This window comes from Geotrypetes seraphini, chromosome 16 (assembly GCF_902459505.1).
Source record: "Geotrypetes seraphini chromosome 16, aGeoSer1.1, whole genome shotgun sequence".
Lineage (NCBI taxonomy): Eukaryota > Metazoa > Chordata > Amphibia > Gymnophiona > Dermophiidae > Geotrypetes > Geotrypetes seraphini.
The window spans coordinates 48589533-48612877 of record NC_047099.1 but is presented as its reverse complement, the minus strand read 5'-3'; the positions used below and the strand labels follow the sequence as shown (position 1 = coordinate 48612877).

The following is a 23345-nucleotide window of genomic DNA, read 5'->3' as shown; positions in this document are numbered from 1 at the left end:
CCCCCACGCTGGCCTAAAAACTACCACCTGCTCGGCCGGTGGTTTAGCGCATGCTAGCGTGGCTTAGTAAAAGGAGCCCTTAGCGATGTGTTTCTGTTGTTCCAAAACCTCACCATCAAAGCCAGTTTCCAGTATAGGCAAGAACTCATCCTACATCAATATCAAAACAAAGAATTCCTGTGGTTTTTCTATTAGCTTATCTTCTCTGAAAACTCCTTTTATCGCTTTTTTTAATCTAAGTCAAAATAACTCCCTCGTTGGCATTTTGTTTGAAAAAGGTAGAAGGCCTGATGTTCAGACAACAGCCTTGGCTCTTTAGATCATTGTTTCTCAACTCGGTCCTCCTTGCCAGTCAGGTTTTCAGGATATCCACAATTAATATTCACGAAAGATATTTGCACATAATGGAGGCAGTACATTCAAATTAAGTTGAGAAACACTGGTTTAGATTACAGGCTGCCCCCCAAAACACTCCTTGATTTTAAATGGTTACAAAATTAAAACTTATTGGACTATGTTTATAAATAAGATGACAGTCCCAAAAAGCACGGTTTGCAAGCGATTTTCTCACCCTTATAAGCTATAATTGGTGCAGAAATTGCAGCCTTCAGACAATGCAATGTGACAAAATGACCAGATGTTCCTCAAGTGGCCCCCGAGATCACCGGATATTATTGTTTGTGACTTTTTTCCTTTGGGGGTACGTACCTCCAATACCCGCAACTATGGATGATCTGCAGGAACGCTTCACCCAAGCTATAAACGTGATCATGCTGGACATGCTTCGGAGAGTCTGGTCCGAGCTCGATTATCGCATCGATGTTTGCCATGTAACAGGTGGGGCGCCCATCGAGTGGATGTAATCGACAGATACCATATGAAATTTTATGAATAGATGAAACTGTAGCCTCAAAGGTGAAAGAATATTCCAATACATTTTGGTTTCACAACCATTTAAAGTCAAGGAGTGTTTTTGTGGGCACCCTGTATTTGATAAAATTTGGTGGTAAGATATGAGGGGGGGCAGAAAAGGTGTAGAGATGGAACAGCTTGGTGTTGAAGTATTAAATCTTACAGATTTGTGTATACTAAAGCACCGAGTATGGCAGACCCAATGACAAAGAAACCAAATAGAGATAGATCTTCCAGCGTGGGCAGAAGTTATAAGCAGACTGAATGAGCCACTCGGACGGGAACAAAGCAATAGATGACAACAGAAATGCAGTGAGAGGGGAATCCATCATGCAGTGAACAGCAAGGAAACGCAAGGCTGAAAGAAGCAATGGCATGGTTTCTAATACTCCTAAGGAGAGCAGGAGAGAGAGCAAAGCAAGTCACTAACTGCTCATGGAAAGGCCGGCACCATGGTGGGCAGATGCTCTGGGAGTGCGACAGTGGTGGCGGCGGCTTTATGCTTTCAGGAGCCTCCTCCCAATAAAACATGAACAGCTATGGCCCACTGGCCACTCTCAGTGCCTGAGTCACACACTGGTTTGGATGCTCGTAGCACGCAAGAGAACGGAGCGCAGAAGGACCTTTGGGCTCTCGACCCATCCCCCTGTTCCCTGGCAGAGAACCAGCACAGCTATCCCTACCCGTCTGGCAGACAAAGCATTTTCCAGTGTTCCTAAAACAAATCAGTCTGTCTCTCTTCCGCCAGCACCCCCCTCTCATCCACTAATCTATACTCCATTATAAATTATTCTCAGCACACAGCCATCAACTCCAATTTAGAGAGCAGCAGAAAAAGCTACCGGCAAGCGAATGGATGTCCTATCCAGAAACCCACTTCCTCCCACCCAGAATGAAGAAAAGGTCTTAACAGGAACAGGCAGAGATGCTACCCCCCTCCCCCTACCACCACGATCACTGCTATCCTAAACACTGCCAGTAGCTGCAGGCTGATCGGAGGCGGTGCACGCCCCAGGGGCATCGAGGATGCCTCAGACGGAGGACAACGCAAGGTCAGCAGCGCTGCAGAAACCCCACGCTAAGAAACAAGGGAAAAAATTCAGCTTCATCAGACAACAAATGGCTGGCTCTCTGCTCAATAAATCCAACCCCTTCTCTCTCCCAAGTACGAGAAACATCTATGCCCACCCTCACTACCCAGCCACTGAAGATTCTCCCCAGGAAGTACACACACAGCTGCCCTATAGCACCCCAGCAATTCCTCACACACACAGAGCTCTGTCACTCCATCTCAGTCTTGCCCTGCAGCACCTCCGGCTATTCCAGTATCATGAACCCTGCACACTGTTTAGCCATCGCACCTCATTCCAGCCCTCATGTTTCACTAGGCAACCTCTCTCCCCCCATAGCTCTACTAATGCACTTTCAGCACTTCTCATTTCTGACACAGGATTGAGGGGGTGGGAAGCTTGATCTTATGCGTCATATTAGATATATAATGGGGTGTCACTGCTGCAGTCTGTGCTATAGCCATCCTGTGATGGGAGGGGATAAAACACTGCTCCTTTCTGTACCATGCCAGTTCTATAGGTAAAAACAAGGGATTCTGCATTTTTAGGTAAGCTGAGCAGAAGAGCCATTATGACGGCTTCCCTAAAGGAGAAAAAAACAGGCGCCAACAGAGGGCAGTGAGGCAGAAAAGAAGCAGGGGTTGAAATACAATCATAACCAGCCAGAACACAAGAAGAGTGCATAAAAACATAATTGCCATACTGGGACACACCGAAGGTCCATCAAGCCCAGTTTCCTGTTTCCAACAGTGGCCAACCCAGGTTCCAAGTACCTGGCAGAACCCCAAAGAGTAAAAACACTCCAGAGCTGAGACTGTGATGTCATAATGCCTCATTCCACCAGTGCCTAAGAGCCAACCTCAGCAGTGATGTCTAATGGCTTCATTGTCCTTAACTTGGCTCACATAAGAACATAAGACAAACCGAAGGTTCATCAAGCCCAGGATCCTGTTTCCAACAGTGGCCAACTCAGGTCCCAAGTACTAAGCTAGATCCCAAGGAATAAAACAGATTTTATGTTGCTTATGCTAGCAATAAGCAGTGGATTTTCCTATGGTGTACTGACATTTCAAGCTCCCAGAGAGAGCAGAACACATGTGCTCTGCGCAAGATGTCACAGTCTGAAATACAGTACTGGCTCTGCAAGTCCATGCTTATGCATAAGCTGAGATCAGAGTGCCAATGTTAGGCCAGTCGCTCCTCCCACCTTGCTTTAGACTGGCATGCTGACTTGAAGCTGCTTCTGCAGAGCACATGATACAAAGGGAGTGGTATAATACTGTCTGCATCCACGTTACAGAGGGAGTGGTACGGAACCGTCTGCAGCTATGTTCCTTTAAACGAGTGACCACATGAAGGAAATGCTCAGCCTTTGGCACCATCTACTGGGCAGGGGTGGGATTACACTAGGAAGAACATTTTCGGGTCCGTTACAACCAGTCTGTGCCTCTGCCCTCCCTAATAAAACCTGTAGACAGGTTTATACATAGAAGAAGAGGAAAGACAGCTAAGAAGCCTCTCTGAATCCAGAACTGCTGAATTTACTTCCAGGGACCATTTTAATTTCTCCATGCAGTGTGTGGACTTGTCACAAAGCCCAGATTGATTAAAAAGCAAAACAAAACCAGAACAAGGTGCTAGAGGCTCTCTGCTGTATTTTTGCTTTAAAAAGTAGGGATTGCCAGTCTGCTGGCTCAATGGCCTTGGTGACCACAACTGTGTGGCGACCAAAATTATACTGTTACAATATGTAAATTTTGGATATATCTACATGTATGTGTTGTCCCAGTGCATTATCAGCATACTTGGCACCCCAAAGCAAGATGTTGGGTAAGCAGCCACGAGAAGGGGAAATTAAAAAACTACTAGGTCATTAACTCCTCCCGCTACACACTGACGTCTGTCAGGACCCCAAGGCAGGGAAAACATGCAGTTTCTGCTGCATTCTCAGCTTTCTGGGCAGACTTAAGGGTCTGCCCCCTGAGCATTAGCCCTACGGAGTGGGGGGTGGCGGCATCTAGAGGAGGTTTTGTAGATCAGTATGGAATTAATTGAATTGCATGAATTTGGTTTTTTATGTGTTATGTGATGTTTATCTATGTTTCTTTTATTCTCCACCTTGGATAAAGACGGAACATAAAACAAAATTAAATCTTAAAAAACCAATACTGGGGTAGAGCTCTGTATCTATAAAAGGAGGTCTCTTGACACTGCAAATTCCCAAAAAGCAAAAGATCTTGCGAGTATGTGGTAGAGACTCAGCAATGCACAAACACTAGGCTCTTTAATAGTTTATCTTTCCACTCGTTAACATGTGTGCACGCAATCACCCCCCCCCCCCCCATCTCTTTCCTGTTGCAGCATTAGGAGTCTCACCCTGGCATCTTTGTCCATCTGCCCACAGGACACAAATGTCTGCGAGTCAGAAGCAGAGCTGTTTTCTGCAAAGGTGAGTCCAGAACTCCAGGCAGCCCAGATACTCCACCCCTCATACCCAAGGCGCGGCCATATGGCTCAGTTCCGACAAAGTACAAAGTGCTCAGTTCCATGATTGAGTTTCTGTCCTCCCACACTCTCCCCCCATTGAGCCGAGGATCCTCGGTTACTGCTGCAGGACCTCAAGAAACTAGTCCAGGCTCTTCCCCGGATTAAGGGAGCTTGAGAAAGAAAAGGGATGAAAGTCCTCTGCAGTTGAAACCAGGCAAAAGTTAATAAATAAATCAAAAAAATTAAGAAGCCATTCTTTCTATTAGAGGGACACATGGTAAGAAAGCAGCTGCAGGCAGTCAGCTTCAGGGGGGCTTAGGATCGGGATGGCTTTTCAGTTTGTGAAACTTGACACTGTCTAGCTTCTCAAAAGGTTTTCCACAGTGCTCACAGGTAAAGTTGTATTGAACCTCCGTTACATGTTTCTTCATGTGCCAGTTCAAAGAGGCCCGCTGTCGGCACTGATAGCCACAGATCTCACACCTGAGAAAGAGAGAGATTGAATGAGTGAGCAACCCTGAAGCCACAGGTGGTACAGTATATTTCACTGACCCAGCACAGGCTGATGTGAAAGCTTCCAAGCTCAGACTCAAGACACTAAGCGCAAATAATGCCAAGGGAACATCCGACACCTTCAAAAGCCCAAGTTTATTTCTAGGATGTCTCAGTGTGGCGCAGTGATTGAAGCTACAGCCTCAGCACCCTGGGGTTGTGGGTTCAAACCCTGCGCTGCTCCTTGTGATCCTGGGCAAGTCACTTAATCCTCCATAGATAGACTGTGAGCCCACCGGGACAGATAGGGAAAATGCTTAAGTACCTGATTGTAAAACCACTTAGATAACCTTGATAGGTGGTATATAAAATCCTAATGAACCTTGAAATTTTACAAGAGCAGGCAGTGTGGGTAACGTGTCCTTATAGAACCAGCTTTCCTAGAAGATAGGACAGGTGCCACTCAAGAGGCCATTTCCCTTGGGTGGAAGAGCTTGTCATTTCTTTAGAAGCGAACCCCTCCCTACTGTGCTCTCTGCTTTTTCTTTTCCCTCCCGACTTCAATGTATTTTTTTGCTTTCCCACTCCCTTTCTTCCTTATTGTTCCAGTCAGTCTCTGTTATTATATGTCCCCCTTTGCAATTTTTTTTTCCTCTTTTAATTGATTTTATATGTTCTTAGTTTTTTTAAGTACATTATATTTTTGTAAACCGTTTAGGTATATCAAATAACGAATAAACTTGGAAACTAGTAAAACAGCCTTCAAGCCTCATCTGCAGCACAAGTACTGGAAACATCTTACTGCCAGCACCACAGGTCACAAAAGGGTTTTGAACTTACTGTAGAGGCGTTTCGCCCGTGTGTGTCCTTCGATGAACCTCCAGGTGGTTTTTTCTCTTGAAGGATTTCCCACATGTCTCGCAGATAAATTCCCGCACACCTGCAGTGAGAAAGGAAGCAGGAAAACAGTGCACAAGCCTGCTCACAAACCAAAAAGCGCCCGACTCTCTGCCCCCCCTCCCCCACTAAGACTTGTACTGTGAATTACAGAAACACTGCTTTCCTGTTTCAGGCGTAGGGCTTAACACCTCCTATGATATACTGAGCTCTCTCATTCACCTGATCCAACATACTTATTCCACAGATGAAAGAGGAAGAGATCTGGCGGGAGTACAGGAAGTCTCAAAGGCAGGTACCTGAATGAATTATCATGTGTCGTCGCAGGTGATTGGATAAATAAAATTTCTTCCCACAACCGGGGTGAGGACAGACTTTCGTTTTCCCTTTCCGATGCACGAGATTAACATGATTCTGGGGAGAAAGATGGCAAAATGGGCACCATTACATACAGCCACTAAGAACACAGCCCCAGCAGGGGAAGTGCAAGCCGAGTCAAAGCATTACCTGGAAGCTGCTGAGAGCCACATAGACTTGGCTGCAGCCTTCATAGGGGCAGTGAAACATTTCCAACATGCCATCGATGTCTGCGACACGGCCTCGCTTGCTCCGCCTCCTGTAGAAGACAGGCAGTGAAAGCTGGAGAAGGATGCCTTCCTGAAATCCATGAATGTGTGGGCAAGCAGGCCCCATGCCAGGGGGCACTGGACCGCCTATGAGCCTATGCGCACAGGAAGACGGCAAGGGGGAATCAAAAGCAATATTTGGCTCGGACACTATTTGGCCAAGGCTGCAGTTCTTTCCTCAGGCTAAAAACTTCATAGCTGTTTTTCTGCTTCCTCCTACGTGCACCACTGCATGAAAGAGCCCTCAGCTCCTCTCCCTACAGTACAATGGGATCTGCCCTTCTCCCCCAGCCAAAATGCCATATCACTTACCCCCAATTCCTAAGGTACCAACTCTCCCCATCCCCCATTTCAGTACTCACTTCCCCGTCTCTTTCGGAATCTCGTAGACAATCGCTGATATTTGGGGGGTTTCACACTTGTCTGTGGCAGGCTCCAGGCTCTCTGAGGCTGCCTCTGACCCATCGGGCTCCTCACACATCTGCTCTTGCGCAGGTTCGAGGGAAGGCAATACAGCCAGGGATGGGGCACCCACTTCCTCCTTGTCTTCCTTTCTGAGGACAAACGGCTCTTCTTTCCCTAACACCAGAGATCATAATTAAACCAGAACCTCACTGTGTCAGCACAGCAAACACAACACACAGGCCCAGCATATGCCACAGCGCAAGACTCCCTCACACATACTGGGTACAAGACAGTATGATTTTTCTGTTCTTAGTCAGTGAAAGTCTGATGAAATTATCTGAACCACAAAAGAGCTGACTGTAACAAGCACCTGCGCTGGTCTCCAAATCTTGCACATTGCCCGTCTGTTCGTCTGCAGGGACTTCCATGCTATCTGGTTCCGTCTGCGTGTAAGTAGTGACCCCTTCTACTACACTGCAGGGAACAGCCTCCCCTCCAGTGCTAGTGACATTCAGGTGAATCCCTTCGGCCGTCAGGGCCTCGTATCCAGGTCCAGCGATGATGATGACCTGTGACCCTTGCACCACGCCCTGCATCGGACAGCTGGCCACCATGTCCCCCAGTGACTCTTGGTTCATACCATCAAACAGACCACCATGGCCCGAACTGACTTGCACCGGCACACAAACCACCGTCTCCATGCTCTCGGGGGGCTCCAGGCGTACCCCTGAGTCTTGCCCACTGCTCAGGCTTTCCAGCTGCTGATCGGAGGCAAGTTGCAGGCCTTCTGGGTCCAGTAATTCTGCATTGGCATTTTCCTCCAAGTGCCGGATGTGGTGCGTTTCAGACTGCGTTGGCTCCTCCAACTCGGAGCTGGAACTTTCTTCTGAAGACCTGGAGCTTCCTGCCCCGATGCCTTGAACTGGAGTAGAGAGAAGAAAGAGGCTGATGAGTGAACACTCCCACGGCTGGGATCTCTCAACCAGAAACTCAAGCAGTAAAGAAAATCCTTGTATTTAACTTTGTCAAAACAAATACATTGAATGTGCTACAAAAATACCTCCCCATTCCAACCGATCACCAGAAGCCTGCCCAGAAGACACACAGTCCACTGAGCTATATGGAAGATATATTTCTTTTTTTTTTTTGCCGGGGGGGGGGGGGGAGGGTGATGCGTACATACGAGGGACCTCCTCCTCACCTCTGTCGCTCTCAGAATCACTCAACGGTTTCAGTGGCGAGTGGAGATCCTGGAAGTAGCGATGACCAGCCTCGCACTGCCAGATAGCTGTGGTATACAGACCAAAGGTGGGGTCCAACTCCGAGAGCAGCGGCTCAAAGGGGCAGCGGTTCCTGTGATCCTCATACCAGATCACCAGATTCTTCACACAGTTCACATTCCGCCTCCGGCCTAAGAAGGAGAGTTTGAAAATGAGCAACATGCCTCGTTTCTTGTGACAACCGACAGGCACTGTTCCAGCTAACCCATAAGGAGTGCCCGGCTAACTTCTAACTAACTGCAGTCTCTCCATAGAGTCATTAGGTTTTGCCAGACTACAGGGCTCTTTTTAACAGCCATGGATAATGGTTTTTGTAGCAGAGCATTCAGAACTAACTTTAGGGTTATTACCGTGTTTGCCCAAAAATAAGACAGGGTCATATTAATTTTAGCTCCAAAAAACCCATTAGAGCTTATTTTCAGAGGATGTCATTTTTGTGTACAACAATCGCCTCTCTCTTCCTCTCCTCCTCCTCCTCAATTTCTCCTCTTTCCTTTTTCCCTCCCATGTGCATCTTTCTATCTCTCCTTCCCATCCCCCTGTGCCGCAGAGTCCCACCAACCATCCCACCGTGAGACTGACATACCTCTGAGGCCTCCAAAACAGCGGTGGCGGCAGCGCTCTGAATGGGCCGCTTTGTGGCCTTCCTTCTGCCACGTCACTGATGACATCATCAGTGATACGGTAGAGGGAAGGCCCCCGGCAGGGCCGCCGCTGCTGCTGCTTTTGGAGGCCTCGGAGTGAAAGTATGTCAGTCTCACGGTGGAAGGGTTGGTGGGGTTCTGCTGCACAGGGGGGATGGAGCCCAGAAATAACGGAAGCCCAGTTTTTTTTTTTTTAACCTATGGATGGAGTCAGGGAATGTCAGGGACATTCAAGGGGGATTGCGGGGTAGGTCTTATTTGGGGGGAAACATGGTAGTAATTAGCATTATAATGTTATATTTGTTTACAGCCACTTCGAGCTTTAACACGCTTCGTTGCTTGGCTTTTTGAGACAGCAACTGCGAAACACGGTTCGTGTCTAAGCCGGGGTATACGTCTACATCAGCGTTTTCAAGCTAATTGAAATGTTGTTGCCTTCTTTTGAAAGGTTCGTTATCAGTATTAAAGTTTTTGTATTAAGCAAGAAAGCTTAGGTGAACTGCAGCCCTGGTAAAAGGCTTTGACAGCATGGCGCTTTGTGAACTACCATTTTATGAGCATTTACAAGCTTTACCAAGTAGAATCTATAAAACTGGCAGAATTGATTATTTTTTTTCGGTGGGGTCTTTTATAGTCTACAGCAGTGTTTTTCAACCTTTTTTGGGCAAAGGCACACTTGTTTCATGAAAAAAATCACGAGGCACACCACCATTAGAAAATGTTAAAAAATTTAACTCTGTGCCTATATTGACTATATATAAAGTAATTCTCTTGAATAGGAATCAAATAAACACAAAGAAAGTATTTTATAATTACTTTATTATGAAATATTAAGTAAACAGAATAGTGAAAAATTATAAAATACTTTATTCAGTGCGAAACCTGGGCCTGTTTGGCTGATATTCTGGCTGGAATCGAAGAAAGACACACACGTAGCTCTTCGTCAACAGCTCTCAGTCTCTCTCTGTATTTGGTTTTTATAGCATACAAAAATAGACAAATATACCCTCCATCCTTTTTATTAAACCACAATAGCAGTTTTTAGCGCAGGGAGCTGCGCTGAATGCCCAGCGCTGCTCTTGACGCTCATAGGCTCCCTGCGCTAAAAACCACTATTGCGGTTTAGTAAAAGGGGACCATATTGTAAAATATAGACAGCAGATATAAATTCAGAACTGTGCATAGTAAGTGAAGGGAAGTTTTCATCTCTGGGAATTTACCCAGTTAACTATTAAGTTATTTGGGCAAATTCCTTTGAAAACTGTGGTAATACTGCCTCCACTTTGCTAAATTTAAAATAAAATCATTTTTCCTACCTTGTCTGGTGATTTCTGGTTGCACTTTCTTCTTCTGACTGTGCATCCAATCTTTCTTCCCTTCTATCAGCCTGTATGCTTTCTCTCCTCCACACCTCATTCCCTCCCCCAACTTTTTCTTCCTCTCTCCCTGACCTTTCTTTCTTTTTTTCTGTTTCTCTTCTTTCCTTCTGTTTCCCTGCCTGCCCCCTTTCTTTCTTTCTCCCTGCCGTTCCCCAAGCCACTGCCACTGCCATCGGGGAACAGGACCCACCAATGGATAACAGGCCCCAAAGCCGACGCCGACGCATGCTCTCCCTGACGTCAATTCTGCAATCGGAGAGGAAGTTCCGCCCAGCCAGGCAGCGATTGGCTGGCCCGAACTCCTCTCCGACTGCAGAATTGACGTTGGGGAGAAGAAGACTTATCGGCTCGATAGATTAGATCGCCAAGACAAAGTGAGTCCTGGGTGATCGACTCACTTTGCCTTGGCGAGCTACTGGCGCCCCTGCCTCGGGTCCCCTGTCAGCTCCGGGCCCCTGAATGCAGGACTAGTTTCAAGTTTCAAGTTTAATCTTTATTTGATAAATCGCTTATAACAATATCTAAGCGATGTACAATATAAAAACCATCAGATTGTGGTAATACATTTAGATTACAAAAGTCAATTAAAAGACAGACAATATTGGACTAACAAAAAGGGGTGGGAAGAAAGGGAAAAAGTTACAATTTTGTTTTAAAATAGAAATTAACATCAAAAGGGAAGCACATTGGGTAGTAATGGGTTAAGATGATCTAATAAGAAGGTGAAAACTTGAAAAGTTATGTTCTATGAATCGTATGCGGCACACAAGGCACTGGTCTACAGGACTCGGCAATTGCAGGACAGCTAAACAGTGCAAGCGATTATAAGGAGGCAGCTGAAAGTCCCGAACAAGATAACAGAAAAACTGGACATATTACATTATCACACGGACCCCAATTCGTTTGTATAGAGTAGATAGTTCTAAATCTAATAGATGCTGGCATTGTTATCTGGAAGTTGGGACGTTAGATCATTTACTATACTATTGTCCTTTGATACTAAAAGGAAAAAAACCTGGCAAAATTTAAGTCTGAACTTAAAAGTTTTCTATTTATAGATGCCTTTAATGATTAATTTTTTTTTCGCATTCGTAACTTAATAGATCTATTGTCTTCGTCTCCCTTCCTATTGTTTTTCCCCTGAATTAATGATTTTAATACTGAATGTAACCATTAAATAATTTTCCTTTTGTTTCATTATAATTTGTAGAAATACCCTTAAAATGTACTGTAATATGTATATATAAGATTATCATTTGTTTACTTAATAATTGTAAGTATGTTACCAAAAATTTTTATTTATTTGTACATCGCCTTGAATTTTGAATAGGCGATAAATCAAAATACTTAATAAACTTGGATAAGCTTGGAAACTTGGATAAAATTCTGGAGATCGATTTGGGATCAGGTTAATAATTTATTAGAAAATCCAGTGGCACTATCGTATGATACCATTTTATTTGGAACATCTATGAGGGCAAAAAGTCAAATTTCGGCAAAAAATAACAAACTTTTGTTTATAATGACGGGCATTGCCATGCAGCTTATTTTAAAGAATCGGAAAAATTGGAATAGATTAAATTATTCATTCTGGTGGAAATCCCTATGTTATATCTTTAAAATGGAAAAGTTTATGGCCATTCAGAAGGGTTATTATAAAACATTTATGGAAGTTTGGGAACCATTAACTAAATATTGTAAAGATTGATTTATTTGTATAATTTGGGGAAACATGCACATCCAGGGAGGGGGATATGTTTTGGCATTTGTTAAGAAATATAGAAGGGTTGATTATAAGTATTTTATGAGATGTTTGTAAATTGAAAATGGGTGGGGAAAAATAAGTTTTGTCTTTATTCTATTAAGTATATTGTGCTGTAAGAACATAAGAAGTTGCCTCCGCTGAGGCAGACCAGAGGTCCATCTCGCCCAGCGGTCCGCTCCCGCAGCGGCCCATCAGGCCCATTGCCTGAGCAGTGGTCCCAGACTATCCCTAAAACTACCTCCACTCCTATCTGTACCCCTCAATTCCTTTATCCTCTAGGAACCTATCCAAACCTTCTTTGAAGGCCTATCACAGCCTCCGGAAGCGCGTTCCATGTGTCCACCACCCTCTGGGTGAAAAAGAACTTTCTGGCATTTGTTTTAAACCTGTCCCCTTTTAATTTCTCCGAGTGCCCCCTTGTACTTGTGGTTCCCCATAATCTGAAAAATCTGTCCCTGTCTACCTTTTCTATACCCTTCAGGATCTTGTAGACAGGGACAGATTTTTCAGATTATGGGGAACCACAAGTACAAGGGGGCACTCGGAGAAATTAAAAGGGGACAGGTTTAGAACAAATGCCAGAAAGTTCTTTTTCACCCAGAGGGTGATGGATACATGGAACGCGCTTCCGGAGGCTGTGATAGGCCTTCAAAGAAGGTTTGGATAGGTTCCTAGAGGATAAAGGAATTGAGGGGTACAGATAGGAGTGGAGGTAGTTTTAGGGATAGTCTGGGACCACTGCTCAGGCAATGGGCCTGATGGGCCGCTGCGGGAGCGGACCGCTGGGCGAGATGGACCTCTGGTCTGCCTCAGCGGAGGCAACTTCTTATGTTCTTATGTAAATGCATCATTTTTTGTGCACAATTGAGGTTTTAAAAATGAATAAAGAATATTAAAAAAAAAAAAGAAAAACTGGACATGAAGCAACGTGAAGTCAAACTGTAGGAGCACATAACCCAACCGTTACACCACCCCCACCCCCAGCTGTGAAAGATGGCATCAAAAAGCAGCAGGAGCAGACTACAGCAGCTCTTCTCAGCTGTGCAGGTACTCGCACCCCATGCCAATGAACGATACAAAGGAAAGCGTCCCATTGCCTACGCCAGCTCACTCACGTTTCTTGCGCTTGGATTTCTTCGAAATCTGCTCCCAAGGCTGCCTAGAACAAATCATAAAGCAAGGAGATAAGAGGAGGCATGGCTGAAAAAACTACCAGTCCACCCCAAACCTTAGTCTCTCTCACCCACTCACTGTTCCTCGTTTAGGGAAAGGAGGTTGAGGGATGGAGGGGTCAAAAGTGGGAGAGGAAAGCATGCAGGATCTGTCATTCCCCCTTCCAACTAAATCTCCCACCAGCCTGCTCACTGCCCCTTCTCCAGAGATAAGATACTGACGAAGCCCACCCATGTGCTCTTTTTCCAAGGAAATGAAGTAACGGAGTGTGAAGTTTTGTGGTGGTGGTGGTGGGAGAATTATTCCTCTTATTCTTCCAACAAGATCAGGCAGGAGATAATGTACTTATTACGCTGGTAATCTCTTTTCCAGTAGCTAGGTGAGACATTCTAGACAGTAGGGCTATTTCCCTTTAGCCGCATGGCTGCAGAAGGAATCCACTCCGGATTTTTCACTCTGCCTCTGGACTACTTCACTGAACAGTTTAGCACCCTCTAAAGTTCATACCGAAGCATAGAGAGCCACCCAATCCTCATGAAGTAGAGGCACCTATAGTAACAGGCTTAAACTGTTCTGCTCAAACATAACTAAACAGTACCGTTAACTGCCAACACAGGTTTCAAAGGAGCTCGGAACTACTCCCCAATAAATTGAAATAGACAAATTCTTCCCAGCCCTCAAGGGCCGATAGGCATCCAAGAATCAGCTTGGAGAAGCATAAACAGACTGAAAACGGAAAGCAGGCACAGTAAAGACAGGGTGGAAGTCTAGAATGTCTCACCTAACTACTGGAAAAGAGCTTACCAGAGTAAGTACATCATTTCTTTTTCCAGTGCAATAGGTGAGACATTCTAGAGCAGTGGTTTCCAACCCTATCCTAGAGGACCCCCAGGCCAGTCAGGTTTTCAGGATAGCCCTAATGAATATGCATGAGAGAGATCTGCATATAATGGAGGTGCTAGGAATGCAAATGTGCTCCATGCAAATTCATTAGGGCTATCCTGAAAACCCGACTGGCCTGGGGGTCCTCCAGGATAGGGTTGGGAACCACTGCTCTAGACAAGGACATACAAAAACAGTCCCCTTTAAAATAACTAGGGTGGACTTGCTGCACCGGCCCTTAAGACCAAGGACCCAAAGGTGGAGTCCTGTCTTGCCGCCACTTCCACTCTGTAAATCTTGGAAAACGTGTGCAGAGAAGACCACGTGGCCACTCTGCAAATCTCCTCAGGAGAGACTGATCTAGCTTCGGCCCACGAAGAACCAACACTCCTGGTAGAATGCGCCTTAACTGAAACAGGGGACTATTTCCCTGAAAGAATGTAGGCTGATGAAATGGTCCTACGGATCCATCTGGAAATCGTGGCCTTGGAAGCGGGAGCACCCCACTTAACCGAATGAGTCAGCACAAACAGATGATCAGAAAGACAAAACTCGTTGGTGACCTCCAAATATCGCAGAAGAACTCAGTACACATCCAGTTTCTTCAACAGTTGGTCCTGTGACTTGGAACCTGTCGGTTGAAAGGCAGGCCAACAGATGTCCTGATTTAACATGCAAAGTGGAAACCACTTTAGGCAGGAAGGAAGGAACCATCTGAAAAGAAACCCCCCTCTCTGAAATACAGAGGAAAGAGTCCCTGCAAAAAAGCCTGCAGCTCTGAAACCCCGCACGCCAAGGTAAAGGCGACCAGAAAAACTGTCTCTTGCAGGGGCAGATAAGGAGCCTTTGTAAGGCTAGACAACACCACATTGAGGTCCCAGGAAGGGAAAGGCTACTTAACTGATGGGTGGACACGAAGAGCCCCCTTCATGAATCTTGTGACATCAGGATGAGATGCCAAGAAGATCCAATGCTCCCAGGATCTAAAACAGAAGAGCCTGGACACCTGGACCCAAAAAGACACCACCTTGAGGCCTTTATCCAAACCAGCCAGCAGAAAGGCAAGAATTCACTATATCAGAGCTGAATAAGGGTCCACCTGGTCCTGGGCACACCAATGTTGGAAGGCCTTCCACGCTTTAGCATAGGCCGATATTGTGGACGACTTCTTAGACCTCAGCAGAGTATCTACAACCAGAGCAGAATATCCTTTATGCTCTTAAGGCCTCGCGCTCAAGAACCACACCGTAAGAGCAAAGGAGGTGAAATCACTTCAGGTTCAGCCCTGAGCAATGGAGAAAACTAAGCAGGCTGGCTAACGGGTACCCAGTGGGATCAGCCTGTCAGCTACAGACTAGAGTCTGTGAATATTCAAGCAGGCAGAGCTTCAAAATCGCTCCAAGCACTGAACTACCCGAAAAGGGAACGGAATTACATTGAATTAAATCTAAGAAAATGGGGAGAGTAGAACACACACAACTGCAACCATGTGTGCAGAAGGAAAAAACTACAGAGGGAGCTAAACTGTTCAGTGAAGTAGTCCAGAGGCAGAGTGCAAAATCCGGAGTGGATTCCTTCTGCAGCCATGCAGCTGAAGGGAAATAACCCTACTTTCTAGAATGTCTCACCTATTACACTGGAAAGTGTACAATGGGAGTACGAGAAGGGTGTATAAAATGTATTTAGCAGGATGGGTGTTTGGAGCAGCAAGTGTGTAGGGGTGGATGCAGTGACATGTGTAGAGTGTATGTAAGAGATAAGTGAGTGAAGGAATATGGAGCATGCACTGAGGTAGGCTGAGCTTATGAAGGGGTTGTAGGAGGTGGAGTAGGAGTCTCATATTGCTTTGTAGTATGCAATTCTGGTCATCACACCTCAATGCAGACATAGCGAAGTAAGAAAGGACAGAGAAGGATGACCAAAATGATAAAGGGGAGTGGGGACTCTCCTATGAGGAAAGACTAAAAGGCTAGGACTCTGGCTTGGAGAAGTGGTGACTGAGGGGGAAGATATAAAATTCTGAGTGGAGGGGAATAGGTTTATTTCTCTCAGGCACAACTAAGCTCTGTCATGCCAGACAATGTGCTAAAATCAGTTAGTGTAGCTGGGTTTGAAAAAGATTTGGACAAACTCCTGAAGTCCATAAACCATTATTAAAGTAAGCTAGGGCAGTGGTCCTCAAAGGGCCACCAACACATCAATTTTCAGAAGACCCCTAACAAAAACAGAAAACTACCTGGATTGTATGCATCTCTCATGCATATTCATACGGCGGGAATCACCTAAAAACCTGACCTGGACTGGGATGCTTGGACTGGCTGCTGAACCCGGAACGGCAGTTGGGTTCTTATATAATAATAATAATAATAATAACTTTATTTTTGTATCCCGCCATACCCGGAAGAGTTCTAGGCGGTTCACATCAATTAAACAAGGTTACAAGTGGTTTACATCAGTTGAGCGGGGTTACAAGCGGTTCAATAACAAATTGATCAAAGTTGCCGGGGGGGGTGAGGGAAGGATGTAGAGGGGAGAGGGGTTGTTAGATAGAAGGGGCGTTGGGATCCTGGTCTTGGAAGAGGCGGGTTTTGAGTAGTTTTCTAAAGCCGAGGTAGTTGGGGGCCTTGAGGGCCATTTGGGATAACCATGGGTTTAGCTTAGTGGCTTGGAAGGCGAGGGTTTTGTCGAGGAATTTTTTAGAGTGGCAAAGTTTAAGGGAGGGGTAGGCGAATAGTTGGATTCTGCGGGAGTCCTTGATGCTGTGATTCAGGGCGAAGTGAGGGATGATGTAGCTTGGGGATAAACCAAATACTGTTTTATAGCATGGCTATATGGCTGGGGTATAGTGTTATCTGTCTTTCTCTCTCTACCAACAGTTGTGTAACACCGCTGTGCAATAAAGTCATCTGAACACAGCTGGGTATGATGGGGCAGGGACAGCGTGCACAAGTTCAGACATCAAGGATACAAACAAATCAGGTTATCCCTAATGAATGTGTGTAATAGAGACTGTACACAGATCTACAGCAAGCTTATTCATGAGGGACACCCTGAAAACCTCCTGAGCTCTTTATAGCCTTCCAGGATTGGCACGTACACTCCTAGGTTACGGAGTGAAGAGGGTTTTGGGCATGTTTAGCAGTATATGATACAGTGGAGTGGGGGTGCCTATTGAGACCAGGATATCATACTCTAAATTACCGCAAAACAGGAACTATGAAACACTAAAATCAACACACTCATCCATCAGCTGTAAAGTAAACAACACGCAGGAGAGAAAAAGAGCTTCAAGTAAGACTGGGGAGTGAGACAGGGATGTAGCCTGTGGCCCATCCTCTTCAACACCTATGTCAATGATTTTCTCACAGTTACCTCAGATCCTCAGCTCCAGGATTAAAACTAAGTGACTCAAATCAAAAGCTTGTCCTGTGCAGATGATCAGGTCATTCTAACCCCTACCTCAGAAGGGTCATAACTTTAAATCTACTGGATGGAAACCTACTGTAAATCCCAAGCCCTATAAACAAATGTGAGAAAGACAAAAGATTAGGACTTTATGGAAGAGACACTAGACCACCTCCAGTTCAATTTCAAATTCTTCATAAGCAGAACACACATCCCTCAAGGACATCTGGGAGTTTTAAATGGCCCATGAAGAGACACTGTAGGAGAAAGCTCTAAGAGGCCTCTATGTAACCAAGAAATCCTTGATTAGTTAAATGGCAGTTTAACTTATTTGATAGCACCATCCAGCCCAAAACCACAGTACAAGAACCGGCACGTCACTTTTCCACAAACTCCCCAATAACGGAAGCAGAACAGAACTCTCAATACAAATTTTGGTGTCATTTATCAGTAACAAAACTCCATCCTGTAGCAGGAACTCTGTACTTGGTGTGGGAGGTATGACTATCTCACCCCTTGCATGTCTGCTGCTGGTTCTTCTCTAGAGTGATGCAGTTGGGGTATGGTGCAAAGAGTGCAAGCGTGTGTGTGTCATGAAGATATGCGCCTTCTCCAGAGAGATGAGGTGGGGATGTGGCAGGGTGTGTGAGTCTGGGATGAAGGTGTGGAAGTAGTGGTAGGGGTCGGGGAGAGGGGGGCTCATGGCTGGGGGAGTGGGGGGTCTAGGCTGGGGGGAGTGGGGGGGTCTGGGATTGGGGGGTCTGGGTGGAGTGGGGAGGGCTGGGCTTGGGGGGGCAGTGGGGGGGGTATGGTCTTGGGCATCTAGGCGTGGGGGGTCTGGGCTTGGGGGGAGTGGGGAGCCTGGGCTGGGTGGGGGAGGTCTGGGCTGGGGAGAGTGTGGGAAGTCTGGGCTGGGGAAGTGGGGAGGGCTGGGCTTAGGGGGCAGTGGGGGGTCTGGCCTTGGGGGATCTAGGCTTGGGGGGGAGTGGGAGGGTCTGGGGGGAGTGGGGGGGTCTGGGATTGGGGGGGGTCTGGGTGGAGTGGGGAGGGCTGGGCTTGGGGGGGAGTGGGGGGGGTCTGGCCTTGGGCATCTAGGCGTGGGGGGTCTGGGCTTGGGGGGAGTGGGGAGTCTGGGCTGGGGGGGGGAGGTCTGGGCTGGGGAGGGTGTGGGAAGTCTGGGCTGGGGAAGTGGGGAGGGCTGGGCTTAGGGGGCAGTGGGGGGTCTGGCCTTGGGGGATCTAGGCTTGGGGGGAGTGGGAGGGTCTGGGCTGGGGGGAGTGGGAGGTCTGGGCTGGGGGGAGTGGGGGGGTCTGGGATTGGGGGGTCTGGGGGGGAGTGGGGGGGGTCTGGCCTTGGGCATCTAGGCGTGGGGGGTCTGGGCTTGGGGGGGGTGGGGAGTCTGGGCTGGGTGGGGGAGGTCTGGGCTGGGCAGAGTGTGGGAAGTCTGGGCTGGGGAAGTGGGGAGGGCTGGGCTTAGGGGGCAGTGGGGGGTCTGGCCTTGGGGGATCTAGGCTTGGGGGGAGTGGGAGGGTCTGGGCTGGGGGGAGTGGGAGGTCTGGGCTGGGGGGAGTGGGGGGGTCTGGGATTGGGGGTTCTGGGTGGAGTGGGGGGGGTCTGGCCTTGGGCATCTAGGCGTGGGGGGTCTGGGCTTGGGGGGAGTGGGGAGTCTGGGCTGGGTGGGGGAGGTCTGGGCTGGGCAGAGTGTGGGAAGTCTGGGCTGGGGAAGTGGGGAGGGCTGGGCTTAGGGGGCAGTGGGGGGTCTGGCCTTGGGGGATCTAGGCTTGGGGGGAGTGGGAGGGTCTGGGCTGGGGGGAGTGGGAGGTCTGGGCTGGGGGGAGTGGGGGGGTCTGGGATTGGGGGGTCTGGGTGGAGTGGGGGGGGTCTGGCCTTGGGCATCTAGGCGTGGGGGGTCTGGGCTTGGGGGGAGTGGGGAGTCTGGGCTGGGTGGGGGAGGTCTGGGCTGGGCAGAGTGTGGGAAGTCTGGGCTGGGGAAGTGGGGAGGGCTGGGCTTAGGGGGCAGTGGGGGGTCTGGCCTTGGGGGATCTAGGCTTGGGGGGAGTGGGAGGGTCTGGGCTGGGGGGAGTGGGAGGTCTGGGCTGGGGGGAGTGGGGGGGTCTGGGATTGGGGGTTCTGGGTGGAGTGGGGGGGGTCTGGCCTTGGGCATCTAGGCGTGGGGGGTCTGGGCTTGGGGGGAGTGGGGAGTCTGGGCTGGGTGGGGGAGGTCTGGGCTGGGCAGAGTGTGGGAAGTCTGGGCTGGGGAAGTGGGGAGGGCTGGGCTTAGGGGGCAGTGGGGGGTCTGGCCTTGGGGGATCTAGGCTTGGGGGGAGTGGGAGGGTCTGGGCTGGGGGGAGTGGGAGGTCTGGGCTGGGGGGAGTGGGGGGGTCTGGGATTGGGGGGTCTGGGTGGAGTGGGGGGGGCTGGCCTTGGGCATCTAGGCGTGGGGGGTCTGGGCTTGGGGGGAGTGGGGAGTCTGGGCTGGGTGGGGGGGGTCTGGGCTGGGCAGAGTGTGGGAAGTCTGGGCTGGGGAAGTGGGGAGGGCTGGGCTTAGGGGGCAGTGGGGGGTCTGGCCTTGGGGGATCTAGGCTTGGGGGGAGTGGGAGGGTCTGGGCTGGGGGGAGTGGGAGGTCTGGGCTGGGGGGGGTGGGGGGGTCTGGGATTGGGGGGTCTGGGTGGAGTGGGGGGGGTCTGGCCTTGGGCATCTAGGCGTGGGGGGTCTGGGCTTGGGGGGAGTGGGGAGTCTGGGCTGGGTGGGGGAGGTCTGGGCTGGGCAGAGTGTGGGAAGTCTGGGCTGGGGAAGTGGGGAGGGCTGGGCTTAGGGGGCAGTGGGGGGTCTGGCCTTGGGGGATCTAGGCTTGGGGGGAGTGGGAGGGTCTGGGCTGGGGGGAGTGGGAGGTCTGGGCTGGGGGGTGTGGGGGGGTCTGGGATTGGGGGTTCTGGGTGGAGTGGGGGGGGTCTGGCCTTGGGCATCTAGGCGTGGGGGGTCTGGGCTGGGGGGGAGTGGGGAGTCTGGGCTGGGTGGGGGAGGTCTGGGCTGGGCAGAGGGTGGGAAGTCTGGGCTGGGGAAGTGGGGAGGGCTGGGCTTAGGGGGCAGTGGGGGGTCTGGCCTTGGGGGATCTAGGCTTGGGGGGAGTGGGAGGGTCTGGGCTGGGGGGAGTGGGAGGTCTGGGCTGGGGGGAGTGGGGGGGGTCTGGGATTGGGGGGTCTGGGTGGAGTGGGGGGGGTCTGGCCTTGGGCATCTAGGCGTGGGGGGTCTGGGCTTGGGGGGAGGGGGGAGTCTGGGCTGGGTGGGGGGGGTCTGGGCTGGGCAGAGTGTGGGAAGTCTGGGCTGGGGAAGTGGGGAGGGCTGGGCTTAGGGGGCAGTGGGGGGTCTGGCCTTGGGGGATCTAGGCTTGGGGGGAGTGGGAGGGTCTGGGCTGGGGGGAGTGGGAGGTCTGGGCTGGGGGGAGTGGGGGGGTCTGGGATTGGGGGTTCTGGGTGGAGTGGGGGGGGTCTGGCCTTGGGCATCTAGGCGTGGGGGGTCTGGGCTTGGGGGGAGTGGGGAGTCTGGGCTGGGTGGGGGAGGTCTGGGCTGGGCAGAGTGTGGGAAGTCTGGGCTGGGGAAGTGGGGAGGGCTGGGCTTAGGGGGCAGTGGGGGGTCTGGCCTTGGGGGATCTAGGCTTGGGGGGAGTGGGAGGGTCTGGGCTGGGGGGAGTGGGAGGTCTGGGCTGGGGGGAGTGGGGGGGTCTGGGATTGGGGGGTCTGGGTGGAGTGGGGGGGTCTGGCCTTGGGCATCTAGGCGTGGGGGGTCTGGGCTTGGGGGGAGTGGGGAGTCTGGGCTGGGTGGGGGAGGTCTGGGCTGGGCAGAGTGTGGGAAGTCTGGGCTGGGGAAGTGGGGAGGGCTGGGCTTAGGGGGCAGTGGGGGGTCTGGCCTTGGGGGATCTAGGCTTGGGGGGAGTGGGAGGGTCTGGGCTGGGGGGAGTGGGAGGTCTGGGCTGGGGGGAGTGGGGGGGTCTGGGATTGGGGGGTCTGGGTGGAGTGGGGGGGGTCTGGCCTTGGGCATCTAGGCGTGGGGGGTCTGGGCTTGGGGGGAGTGGGGAGTCTGGGCTGGGGGGGGGAGGTCTGGGCTGGGCAGAGTGTGGGAAGTCTGGGCTGGGGAAGTGGGGAGGGCTGGGCTTAGGGGGCAGTGGGGGGTCTGGCCTTGGGGGATCTAGGCTTGGGGGGAGTGGGAGGGTCTGGGCTGGGGGGAGTGGGAGGTCTGGGCTGGGGGGAGTGGGGGGGTCTGGGATTGGGGGTTCTGGGTGGAGTGGGGGGGGTCTGGCCTTGGGCATCTAGGCGTGGGGGGTCTGGGCTTGGGGGGAGTGGGGAGTCTGGGCTGGGTGGGGGAGGTCTGGGCTGGGCAGAGTGTGGGAAGTCTGGGCTGGGGAAGTGGGGAGGGCTGGGCTTAGGGGGCAGTGGGGGGTCTGGCCTTGGGGGATCTAGGCTTGGGGGGAGTGGGAGGGTCTGGGCTGGGGGGAGTGGGAGGTCTGGGCTGGGGGGAGGGGGGGGGTCTGGGATTGGGGGGTCTGGGTGGAGTGGGGGGGTCTGGCCTTGGGCATCTAGGCGTGGGGGGTCTGGGCTTGGGGGGAGTGGGGAGTCTGGGCTGGGTGGGGGAGGTCTGGGCTGGGGGAGTGGGGGGGTCTGGGATTGGGGGGTCTGGGTGGAGTGGGGAGGGCTGGGCTTGGGGGGGAGTGGGGGGGTCTGGTCTGGGCTGGGGGGTCTCCATCTCACCCTCCTCGCCCCTCCCGCTGCTGCTTCTCCAGGGAGATGAGGTAGGCGGCCAGCTTGGCGTCGCTCCAGCCGCTCTTCCTGCGCAGCTGCACCCAGGGCCCGTGGGCCTCCCCCAGGTAGACGCGCCTCACGTCGTACTTCTTGCGGGACTCGAGGCGGCGCCGTGCGCGGTCCGTATCGGTGAGGCGGGGCCTGCCCCGGGCTTTCCTGCCGCCCCCGGGCTCCTCCTCCGCCTCGTCGTCGGCGAGGCCCCGGTGCTCCGCCATCCTCAGCCGCGCTTCCTGGCGCCTGCGCTGACCGGAAGTGACGCCTAAAGCCCGCGTCGGTCGGGGACGCCTTTTTTCACGCCGCCTCTGGAAATTCCGGGCCGGTCGCGTTCTGGTACCGAGGAAGATCGTTATTGGTGGCGGCGAGTGACTTCTCTGCTGCTTTTGAGAGACTCTTCTTACGCTACTTTGCTCCTGCAAGCTATACCGGAAGTGACTTTTTTCACGCTTCGTGTTAAATAGGACATCTACCTGATGCGCATGCGCTAGCTGAGGCTGCACCAGCTTTTTATTTCCCCCCCTCGAAGTCCTGCATTAATTTAATCTATAACAGCAGCAGCGGGAAAATGACTCAGGGCTTTAAGAGACTGGTTCCCAACTCTGTCCTGGAGAACTACCAGTCAGTCATCAATATGCATGAGAGAGATTTGCATATAAGGGAGTTGACAGGCATGTAAATGTGCACCATACATATTCATTAGAGCTATCCCCAAAATCCAACTCCCTCAGGGTTGGGAACCTCCAGTTCTACCTAGTACTTTACAATTGTAACTGGGGGGGTGGGGGGGGGTTAGAGACAGTGTACAGCAGCTGCCAAGGGTGAAACATCCCTGAGTGATATTTTGCAGAGGGGGCATCCAGAATGATTTAAGTGTAGAATTAGGGTTACCAGATTTGTTCAAGAAAAAAAAAAAAAAAGAACACATGGCCCCATCCTCACGCAAACTTCATCACTCCCCCTACCCCTAGAATGTCAAAGTCCCTCCTCGAGGGCCGCAATCCAGTCAAGTTTTCAGGATTTTCCCAATGAATATGCACGAGATCTATTATCATACAAAGAAAGCAGTGCATGCAAATAGATCTCGTGCATATTCATTGAGGAAATCCTGAAAACCTGACTGGATTGCAGCCCTCG

At 50.5% G+C, this 23345-nt stretch overlaps 1 protein-coding gene across 3 annotated transcripts in view; it reads right to left on the bottom strand.

Moving 5' to 3' along the window:
- The window catches only part of ZNF653 (zinc finger protein 653), a 104215-nt gene extending 81609 nt beyond the window's left edge, over window positions 1–22606 (bottom strand). For 2 of the 3 annotated variants that reach the window (XR_004537246.1, XR_004537245.1), the window contains exons 1-8: window positions 22164–22606; window positions 13073–13116; window positions 8091–8300; window positions 7260–7811; window positions 6847–7063; window positions 6366–6474; window positions 6158–6272; window positions 5802–5901 (exon numbers count right to left, since the gene is read on the bottom strand). Coding sequence is in view for 1 of the 3 variants with exons in the window: in XM_033924071.1 (XP_033779962.1) it covers window positions 4775–4952; window positions 5802–5901; window positions 6158–6272; window positions 6366–6474; window positions 6847–7063; window positions 7260–7811; window positions 8091–8300; window positions 13073–13116; window positions 22164–22429 (1791 nt within the window). In the remaining 2 variants the exon portion in view is untranslated. Of the gene's footprint in view, window positions 1–2928; window positions 4953–5801; window positions 5902–6157; window positions 6273–6365; window positions 6475–6846; window positions 7064–7259; window positions 7812–8090; window positions 8301–13072; window positions 13117–22163 lie in introns of those variants that run through there. The other variant, XM_033924071.1, reaches the window with a different exon arrangement.
- Between the last annotated feature and the right edge of the window lie 739 nt (window positions 22607–23345).